The sequence below is a fragment of the Lagopus muta genome, chromosome 1 (genome assembly GCF_023343835.1).
Source record: "Lagopus muta isolate bLagMut1 chromosome 1, bLagMut1 primary, whole genome shotgun sequence".
Lineage (NCBI taxonomy): Eukaryota > Metazoa > Chordata > Aves > Galliformes > Phasianidae > Lagopus > Lagopus muta.
The window spans coordinates 111,882,175-111,892,786 of NC_064433.1; the positions used below are offsets into that span (position 1 = coordinate 111,882,175).

Below are 10,612 nucleotides of genomic sequence, written 5' to 3' on the forward strand. Positions count from 1 at the left end.
GTCATTCCTCGGTTCTGCTCCAGCCCCTTGAATTGCTGCCTATAAGCAGCCAAGACTCTCATCTTCTCAGATTTTGCTAGAGGCACTGACCTTCACGCTGCTGCTCATCCACACCTGCAGCACAGAGCGGCTGGGGACAGCTTGCCAGCATCAGGCCACGTGCAGTGCATTTACAGGCATCTGTCAGTCCTAGCGCTTCCCAGCACCGCTGCTACCCGTCACTCCCTTTGGAGAAATGGGAAAACAAACAACACCAACACCACATCTCACACATCCAGAAGCATTTCTGTTAAGGCAGTGTCGGAAAGAAGAACAACAGATGAATTTCTGATGTTAAAAATATCATTTAATTAACGAAACATAAATCATACCAAAAAGTTAAAGTCACTTTTAGTCAATACATTCGCGTTTATTTTTTAAGAATATACTCTACACGTCTGAGTAAAAAAAAAAAAAAGTTTTAAATAGACTTCAACCTGGAGCCCTTCACCCTGCCAGCCAACACCGCGGGGTCGGGCACCCGTCCCGGTGAGCGGGCAGCTCCGTGCCACCCCGCTCGCTTTCATCGGCTTGTGTGGAGCCTCAGATGGGCCAGCGGGAACATGTCGCCGGCTCAGCGACCAGCCCGTACAAAACAATAAAGGGAAAAACAAACAAACAAAAAATAATAAAATTAATGAGCTAGTATCGATTAATTTACGTCTCTCTCTCTCTCTCTCATTTGTGCGTTGATAAAAAAAAAAAAACAACCGCAGTCCCGCCGGCGTGCCAAGGAGCCTCGACGCTTCGCCTCCACGCCCTCCGGACAGCAGGAGCGCCGACCAGGAGCCGTCCCGAGGAGGGAACCCCGCTCCCGACGGCCTCGCTCACTGCCCCCAGCTGCCGAAACCGATCTCCTGCTTGTACCGGTTGGTGAGCACGTTGGCCTTGCGGGTCAGCTTGGAGAGTACGGTGTGCAGGCCGCTCAGGTGGTAATGGAACTGCTGCTCCAGGTCCTCCTCCCCCTCGGCCTCCTCGGCGGGCCCGCCGCCGAGCTTGTCCTTCTTGCGGGCCGCCTCGTCGCCGGCCGCCTGCTGCACCACGCCCCACTCGATGTCGTTGCGGATGGACTTGAGCAGCACGTAGTGGCTATACATGTCCCGCCGCGAGAAGTAAGCGTCGCCGGGAGCGGCCTCCCGTTCGGGGCACACGGCTCCGGCCGCGTCCAGCTCGCCCAGCAGCAGCGGCACGTCGCGCAGCAGGCTGGGCACCATCACCGTCTGGTCCATGTTATTGACGGCGCCGATGAAGCGGTTCATGGCGTTGAACAGGGAGTACTTCTGGCTGTACGAATCGCAGATCTGCATCCTGCCGCCGGGGCTGGCTGCCGGCCGCCCGGCCCTCCGCCACGCACCGCACCGCTTCGCCGACGCCCCGGAGATCCCTGCGGGGAGGTGCCGCCGTGATGCGCTGCACTGCGGCCGGCCCGCCTTCCTGCCCCGCTCCCTCCCCGCCGCTTTATCGGCGGCCTCTTCCCTTCGGGCCGCCCCTCCCCGCCCCGCCTCCCTCCGACAAAAAAAAAAAAAAAAAAAACCAACAAAAAAAACCCGCGGGGCCGGCCGGCACCCACCGCGCTCCGGAGCCGCCCTCCGCTGTCAGCGCTCCGCCGTCAGCCCGCAGCCACCGCCCGCAGCGCTGCTCCCATCCCCGGCGCCGTATTTATAGCGCCGCTCCTCGCGGCGCGGCGGGCGGCGCCGACCGACTGACTGGCCGGCCGGCCGGCTGACTGACGGGCGGGCGGCGGGGACACGCGGGCCCCGCGTGCCGCCTGCGTTCTCCCCGCCCGCCCATTGGCTGCCGGCCGCGCGCGCAGCGTGACGCCCGCGCCGCCCGCCCAGCCCGCTCCGCGTGCCCCTCTCGCTGCCGCGCCTCCCCCCTCCGACTCCCTCGCCGCGTGCGGGCCGCGAGCGGAGGAGGGGCGCCGCGCTCCCCTCTCAGTCTTTGTCTGCCGGCCAGAAGGCCGCCACAGCCGCCCGCCGGCGGCGGCGCCGGGGCGGCCTGCATCACCCCACAGCCTCACCTCCGAACCTAGCCAATCGGCGCCCCCGCTCCGCCGCCCCCCGCCCAATCGGCGAGCGGGGGGGGCCGCGGCCAATCAAAAGCAAGAATGGGGAAAAAAGAGTCTTCCCCCCCCCCCCCCTTCCGTGCAGCTTGCGCTCCGGCTGGCGCGTCCTTGGTAACAGCCTCCGCGGGTCACGTGGGGCGGAGCAGCACGGGGAGGGAGGAGCGCGTTGCCGTGGTAACGGGTCTGCCGCGCGGGGCGGGGGGGAGCGGTGAGGGGGCGGCGCGGGCGGCTCGCTGCGCGACCTCGGGGCAGCGCGAGCAGGGCCTGGGGAGCCGTGCCGTAGCTCCCCGCTCCCTGTGTGCTGCCTCACATCTCACGGTGTGTGGCAATCGGTAGGGTTCGGTTCAAATTCGCCATGTTCTGCTCAGCTCTGATAACGCAGAGCGACCGGAGCAGTGCAGCAGCATAGAATCGCTCAGGTTGGAAAAGATCATCGAGTCCAACCACAACCTGACCATACTGCCCGAACTCTAACAACCCTCTGCTAAATCATGTCCCTGAGCACCACATCCAAACGGTTTTTAAACACAGCCAGGGATGGTGACTCAACCACCTCTCTGGGGATCCTATTCCAGTGCTTAAACGCCCTTTCTGTAAAGAAGTTTTTCCTGATATCCAACCTAAACTTAGCCTGGAGCAACTTGAGGCCATTTCCCCTTGTCCTGTCACCTGTCACCAGTGAGAAGAGACCAACCCCGCTCTCACTGCAATCACCTTCCAGGTATTTGAATAGAGCAATAAGGTCTCCCCTCAGCCTCCTTTTCCCCAGACTAAACAGCCCCAGTTCCTTCAGTCTCTCTTCATAGGCCATATTCTCCAAGCCCTTCACAAACCTTTTGCCCTTATTCAGACCTGCTCCAGCACCTTCATGTCCTTTCTGTACTGAGATGCTGAACACAGTACTTGAGGTGAGGCCTCACCAATGCTGAGAACAGAGGCAGGATGACTTCCCTAGTCCTGCTCAGCACACCATTCCTGACACAAGCCAGGATGCCATTGGCCTTCTTGGCCTCCTGGGCACACTGCTGGCTCACATTCAGCCAATTGTCCATCGGTACCCCAAGGTCCCTTTCCATCAGGCAGCTTTCCAGCCACTCCTCCCCAAGCCTATAGGGTTACCTGGGGTTGTTGTGGCCAAAATGTGGGACCTGACAATTGGCCCTACCTTCCCCTCCCCTCCAATACAAAATGACATTCACATTTGTGGCTTTATATGCAAGCAACACTCACTTCACATATCCCCTTATTTAGTGCCTTTTGACCATGCATTACCCGGAATGAGGATCAGCTGGAAGTGCCTTATCTCATGCCCTGAGCAATGAGGAAACTTGCGTGCTCCCTGTGCCCTAGTACAAGGCTAAGGGGCTAACAGCGTCATGCACGTGGCTGTTAGCAAGATCCCTTGCTGGCACGGTGTCCCCAGTGGTGCCAAGGAGAGCTGGGGGTGCTCAGGTCTTACAGAGCAGGGCTGCCTCCCTGACAGTCACAGGGACATTAGAGCTGCTGCTGTTTCTGAGCAGTGCTGCCAGCGCCCAGCAGTTCTCCAGAAGAGGCTGGCAGCTCTGGTGGTACTGTTTCAAATGGACAACAAAGTGCCTTTGTCAGCAGCGGGCACACTGCAGTCTGGCAGTGGCTGCATTTTGGCACCCAGGAAGCTGTTCTGCTGCATGGTGTTTGCAGAATCAGACGAGGTCGTGTGTGGGTGAGAAGCGATAAAAAACGTGCAAATGTTTAGTGTTACATTCTGAAGGCTGGGAGTGCCATTTGGGTCAGCCTTGTAAGCGCAGTATTTCTTGGGAATTTCACTTCCTCTTGCAATTTGTTGTAGATCTTACAAGGCAATTATAGCTGAGTGTAGGACACGGCAAGTGCTTTCATTCTGTTCCTAAATGGTATACATTGCCCAAACTCATGAAATGCTTCCATCATTTCGGGTGGCAGGACAGATGCATGCATCTAGCACTTCCTTCCCACCCTTCCCCTTTCCCAAACTCTGAACTGGGGAAACCCGTCATCTCTCATCTGGATGGAATGTATGTAAATTTATCATTTTAATTGATGTCTCTCCACGAGCTTTGTATAATCAGCACTCGTAGCTTAACATGCTAATGAACAGGGTGAGTAAAAATCTAATACGTTAAAGGAATGCAGACCAATTTGTCTGAGTCCTGCTGAGATCTGTGGCATGACTTTTGCAAAGATTTACTTCCATCTGATTTTGCCCTCGTTTCTTTTGGTCCTCTGTGAGAGGAACGATCCTCCCGCACTGATAGAAGCCTCTGGGAAGGAGCAAAGAGGGGTCAGGAAGAGGACGCTTGGAGAACAGAGCAGAGCTCATAAATCCCCTTTCCCTTGGGCAGACACACAGCTCTGCATGAGACAGAGCAAGGGTTCTGCTGTGCTGCATCCCCACGGCTCGGAGCAGCATCTTGCCTGTGAGGTGCAGAGCAGCAGCGGGCTGCAGCTGGAGCCTTGCTGCAAGGAGGAGCATGGAGCCGGGCTGCTGGGAAGACCCCCAGAGCCATCCAGCTCTGCACCCGGCACTCGGCAACCTGCCAAGCCCTGGCTTCCTCAGCAGCATGCCTGGAAATCATCACAAGTTTGGCTTCAAGCTGTTAACTGGGGGCCGGAGTCCCTCCCAAGTGGTGCTCAGCTACCACCAGCAGGTCAAAGCAGCCTGAAATCCGCCAGAAAGGAGGTGACGTGATAAATGTTCCCGTTGTGTGTTCACACTGCTCTTGTGTTACCTCCCTCTCTCCCACCTTCTGCCAGTCTCATCTATTCCCACCGTAAGCCCGTCAGAGTAGACACGGTGATGTGCGGTGCCCGGGACAATGGTGATCCCTTTCATATGGCTCCTTAGCACTCCCATAATAAGCCTGATAAATAAAACATGGGTTGCAGACACGGATTTACTGGAGAGGGCTAAGTGGGCTGTAGCTCCCTCATTAGTCTCTCCCGGTGCAGCATGCGTGCTCCTCATTAGGTGGCACAGTAGCAGTTGTGCCTAGTCATCTGCCATGCAGCCACAGCCGCGCCAAGGATGCACCAGGGATCCGAGGGATTTTTTCCTCCTCTGCTAGTAATAGGAAGTTACAAGGAAAAAAAAAGGCCTTCAGTGTGAAGAGGATGAAGGGGGTCAGACTGCAATACCGAATCTTATTTTCTGTCCCTTGCTTCTCAGGAAACAAACGCAGAGAAATCCACCTGGTGGTGTTGGTATCAAAGTGGTGTGAGTAGAACTGAGACTTTGGACTGCACGAACTCTGATTTTAAATAGCTTTGTTTCCCTTCAGTCTTAAATGTCGCTTGTAAACTCTTGTCTGCGCTATAAACTTCATCCTCTCCCTTGCATTTTTCTTCTTCTATTTAAGGGAAAAGAATCAATTTGGCTGGTTTCAAGACCCTCAAAGCTGGGGACTTAGGAATCTGGGTTAATCTGAGCAGGGTTTGTGGAGGTTTGATCCAGCTTTTCTTTCCGGCCATCATTTAAATCCCTCCTACCTCCTGCATACAAGCTGCAACTGCATCATTGTAGTAACCCTGTGACCGAGAGGCATGAGAGCCTCCTTTGAGACTGCAATCTCACTCTGAACAGCTCTCCAGCGGGTGCTCCTGAGTGGCAATACATCATGCAATTTTCTCCTTTAGAGGTGTGCAGTGTCATCTCGCTGCCCTGCCTGGCTGGGTCTGGCCTGGGTGCAGGCACGCCATGGCACAGATGTGGCACTGATGTGCCTGAGTTCGCAGACCTGTCAGCAGGGTGGGGATCACCTTTCAGCACTGCCTGTTACGCCTCCCCACCAGCATTTCCCACGAGGTCTTTTCAATATCCTTACTGCCAAATGGAGGGATAGCAGGTCTTTGTGCGGCAGCCACAGATGAAAGTACACACAGGGTCAGGAACAAGCCTTGCCCCTTCCCCTTTGCAGTTGCGTCCATACTCTGACACATAAGATACCCGTTTCAAATGGGAGAGGACTTTGTTGCCATAAGGAAATAATCCTCTGTAAACCTGTGAACCTGTAAACCTGTAACAGTATTTAATATGCACAGATCCAAACAAATGCCACAATGATGTACTTTTATGGACAAATATTATATATTAAGCCTTGATTTATACATCTGTGTGTAATACGCTGGGTTCTGAAGAGAGCCTTTAATCTCTGTGATGAGGCAGCACACACACTGAAACACCGAGTAAATCCGCACAGAAGTGATGCACCGAGTGCAGCATCCATCAGAGAAAATACACAATGCTGTCCTTCTGTAATGTGTGCAGTTTGGGCATGGCACTGACATCAGGAATTGCATCACCTGCAGCACGTGTGCAGTTTCTGCTGCCTGTCCCCACTGCAGCTTGTGGAAGAAGTCCCCAGATGGAGGGTAAGCCCTCTGCCTGCCCTTCCCTCCCAGACTCTGCCGCACCTTGCCTTTGGCCTGCTTGCCTGGGTGCTGTGGGGGCCCGTTTCCCTATTTCCCCTTAGTCGGTGTGGGAGATAACGTGGGCATTGTCTCAGCGCAGGGTTCTGCATTTAATAATCTCACCGGCTCAACTGTTTTTATCTGAATCTCCCTCCTGAACTGATAAATCTAAATTGCACATTTTCTAAACCGCTTAGCTTAGGGGTAAATCTTGCAGGTATCCTCAAATGACTAGCTGCGTCTTTTGCACCTTTCTAGCACCATCTACTGTAGCTTTATTGCAGGCTTACGATTCCTGCAGGAGCTGCCTTCATTCCAAGGAGCTGATGGAAGAATGTGAGCTCAGTTTGGCTTGGAAAGGCCCAGGGCTGGGAACAATGGTGGAACAAATCCAATACACACCTGTCCCACAGCTCACCTTCCCTCATGTTCAACCAGTGATGCAATTTTCAGTGCTTGTCTTGCTGTTTGATACATTTTGCACTTGATTAGATGGAGCAGAAAAGATGTGCGCCAGATTTTACTGAAGCTTTCTGTGCTAGTTGATGGAAGAAGAACTTGGGCTGTGGCAGGAAAAGGGGTGGGAACAGAGCTTTGTCTGGGGAGAAGAGGGGTTGCATAAGAACAAATCTTCCAGTTGCTGCCAGAGGATGCAGAAGGCCTGACATCAGCTTGGATTTCTACCACCTTTTGGGGAGCTATGGGATGGGACAAGCAGCAGTGAGATTCTCCTGTTGAAGTATTCTCTCGTTACATTCAGTATTGAAAGGAAAGCTGCTCTTGAAGGATCTCTTACTTTACCTGGCAGTTCAGAGATGACGCTCTGTGTCCTTATTGTAGGCACTCCTGTTAAAATGTGTTTTGGCTGGAGGATGTTTTATGGTAAAAGATGTCTATTACAACCAGAAATAGAACCAGAGCTCTCTGAGTGCAATGACTGTTATGGATTCGTGTGATTAACGCTTCGTTGTTAAAAGCACCTAAAGCTGCAAGTCCAAGTCACAACTAAACTGTGCTAAGCGTTACATAAGGCATATTTTTTTCTTAATAGATCTGTTGATATGAATATTTCTGTAGGTACGTCAGGTATTATTTTTGTTGTTATTAATCCCCAGATTAGCCCTATGCAGCCACGTGCCAGGAGAATTAACTCGTTTCAGTGGTTAGTACCATCTTTTTCTGCAGCCCTTGTGAAAACGGGAAATGAAGTGGGTTTGGCAGCTTTGCCTGTGAAGTCGTGCAGCAAATCCACAAACTGAAGACCATGGGGTTTTGTCCTGGTTTTGTTTCTTGCTGAAGTTCAGAAGAGAGTTAAATTAAATCCATGCTCTATCCTTATGAATAATTTCTCCATGCTCCCATTGTGTAAGGGACAAGACAAGAGCCCAAAGATTACCCTCTTCAGCAGTACAATGCGTTTGCTAGCTTGAAATTATTACAACAGCATTTTTTCATTTGCATGGTTGGAGAGGATCTGTTTTTGCAGGAAATTTGTATTTCAAAGCAGATTTCTATGTTCATCATTATTGGTGGTTTACAAGATTTCTCCTTCCCCCATCCCCCCCCCCTCCATTTGGGGAAGTGGGAACAAATGAAATAAACCCATCATAAAAAATAATTTTGTCCAGGTGGAACATAAATCAGCCAAAAAAATATTATTCTACATGGCAAATAAAAAGCATATGCTGTATTATTTAAAGCACAGCCTCCATATTCACATACAAAATTAATGCTACAGTGGGAGGTAAAACTGATGGAGGCAGACAATGAAAATATTAGGAGTAAAGCACGATGCCAAGAACAATTCAAGCAGAGCCACTTGCAGGGTCATGGCCATACTCCATTTCAAATGGGCATGGAAATACACTGTGGGTTATTCTTCTCCAGAGATGCACAGATAATAAGCACCTGCTCCCCGTGTCTACCCTTCCCTTTTAACTGTTGATTTATTGAATGTTTCTGAAAGCTGCGGCCAGGCTCGTGAGGAATACAGACCACAGTGCCTGCGGGAAGAACTGGGAGCGGACAGAAGCACTCTGGCAGACACCCCACGAATAGATACCACGGGGTGCAGTGCCGAATGGGGCCCGGAACAAAAGCTGTCTTTTGTTTTGGATCTAGACCAAATGGTGGTTTTGGAGGGCATGCATACAGAGTTGAGCAGCCTACGGCACAAAAAGTGACGTCTGCGATATCTAGGCAGTTGACTTCCCACAGCATCAAGGAAAGTCTCAGAATACCTACCTATGTATGTATAAAGCACCTAATTGCATGTGTTTTAAAGTCATTTTCACAACAGCACTAGCAATCCAACCCTTTCACGTGTGTGTTTATGCTATATTAGAGACAGTAACACCAGTAATTTTTTTCTAATGATCTTCATTCTCACCAGGGTCGGAGGTCTCACTCAGTTTCCCTCCTGAACTGAGAAAGGGCCTCCCTAAATTAGAGCCGAACGTAATCTTTAGACAGCATTGAAGCTGGATCACTATGAAGATGCTTTGAATTGCTAAGACTTTTTTTTCCTTCATAATTTAATAGCAAAATAATTGCAGGGAGCTTGCTTTCTGCAAGTTTTGATAGTTCACTATTCTTTACTATTTTTTTCTCTGTAGCCGGAGTGGAGCTTGAGGTGCTCCAGTCATGGAGGTCGGGGAGATTTAATTCCCCCTGCTTGGCTTAGGCGTGTGCCCATTTAGAAACAGAAGACTGAAAATGCTGTTTAACTAAAAATTTGAATCTGGAAATGTAGGGCTATTGAGAATCATTCTGAACTGCATATTTTGTATGCATGGTTAAGAAAAAGGGTTCCCCGTAGCAATTGGAGTAACGCATGGTTCAGCTCCTCCATGACACTGGGCAGTTTATTAACCTAGAACTACAGAATCACTCAAAATGACATTTAGCAATGCTGAACTTCTGACACAAGTCCCCCAATGCAAGGAAGCAGAGGGGCAGCCAAAGAGCCAACCGCTGAGCCCAGCTGTGTCTTTCAACAGCAGCGGGAAAGGGGCTCCAGGGGAGCGGGATCAGGCGGGTAAAAGAGCCCCGTGAGAACAAGAAACCCTTGCGTTTTAACCCCAGGTCTCACTGCCTCTGCGGGCTTCCATGGGTCACCTCTGATCGGGGATTTGGGAGTGAAGCAGCCACAGGGAAAGCCAAACTTTGGACACGGCTCTCTGAGCTCAGTCCTGAGCCCTCAAGACTTCCGCATCCAAAGGAACTACATACAAATTGTTTAAAAATCAAACCCTAATGATATGTGCCAGGCTCTTTCGAGTTTGTTTGGGTTTTTTTTCAGATGAGGTTATAAATAATTTTGTCATTTTACAATCTAGTGGCTCTATTTCCTCCTGTTTTCTCTCCCTCCCAGTACGTTGTGCAGCCTGTTTTTGACTGTCACCAACAAAAGCCAGGTTTTTTTACTTCTTTGAGTACTGGACTTCAACAACAGAAGCAGTACAGAACAAGGCAGAAGATTATCTTCTCTCACGCTAATTTCCCCACCAAGGTCTGAATTTATAAGTATTTGCATTATAACTCCCAGAAAATGAAGCTGCACCATGAAACATGACTGGAAGGCAATACCTTCAATGCTCCCCAGTGTTTTTCCAAGTGGGATGCTGACTAGAAGGGTGCAGAGTAGCTAGGACTTTTGACTCCATGCAAATGGGTTTCTTTGATAGACAAGTCTCAAGAAAATGTCTTCCCAGCCTGACCTTCCTGAATGCTCTGCGTGTGCTCTGCTATGTAAATGGAAAGGAGAATTGGGGTACGGGTCTGGCAGGAAGCACAACCGCACCTCCCAACACAGGGGGAGATGAATTTACTCTCAGATGTCTTTCAGCTTGAGTGATCTCAACCAATCCACTAATCTCAACTGGCATAAATAAGGCCACTAGTGCCATCCAGCAGAAGCACTATCTTTTAGCTGGCTGTGTCCCTTTAAGCGCTGATACACTTGAGCTGCGTTTTTGCTGTAGCCAAATGGGACTAGATTGAAATCAATAGCCCCATTTCGCTTGTCACTTACTTAAGCTTGATTTGAACCCATGTTTGTAAAGCTGAAAGGCTTTTCTATTC

General features: G+C 51.1%; 1 protein-coding gene across 1 annotated transcript; it reads right to left on the bottom strand.

Moving 5' to 3' along the window:
- Window positions 1-329: 329 nt before the first annotated feature.
- MID1IP1 (MID1 interacting protein 1) lies at window positions 330-1,777 on the bottom strand. The gene is made up of 2 exons (XM_048933915.1): window positions 1,610-1,777; window positions 330-1,423 (listed from the first exon to the last, which is right to left on the bottom strand). The coding sequence occupies exon 2, from the start codon at window positions 1,344-1,346 to the stop codon at window positions 867-869; it is 480 nt and encodes a 159-aa protein (XP_048789872.1). The 5' UTR covers window positions 1,347-1,423; window positions 1,610-1,777; the 3' UTR covers window positions 330-866.
- Between the last annotated feature and the right edge of the window lie 8,835 nt (window positions 1,778-10,612).

Bases quoted from the DNA above. Each gene is read 5' to 3' on its own strand.
- MID1IP1 (XM_048933915.1), bottom strand. From the start codon at position 1,346: ATGCAGATCTGCGATTCGTACAGCCAGAAGTACTCCCTGTTCAACGCC.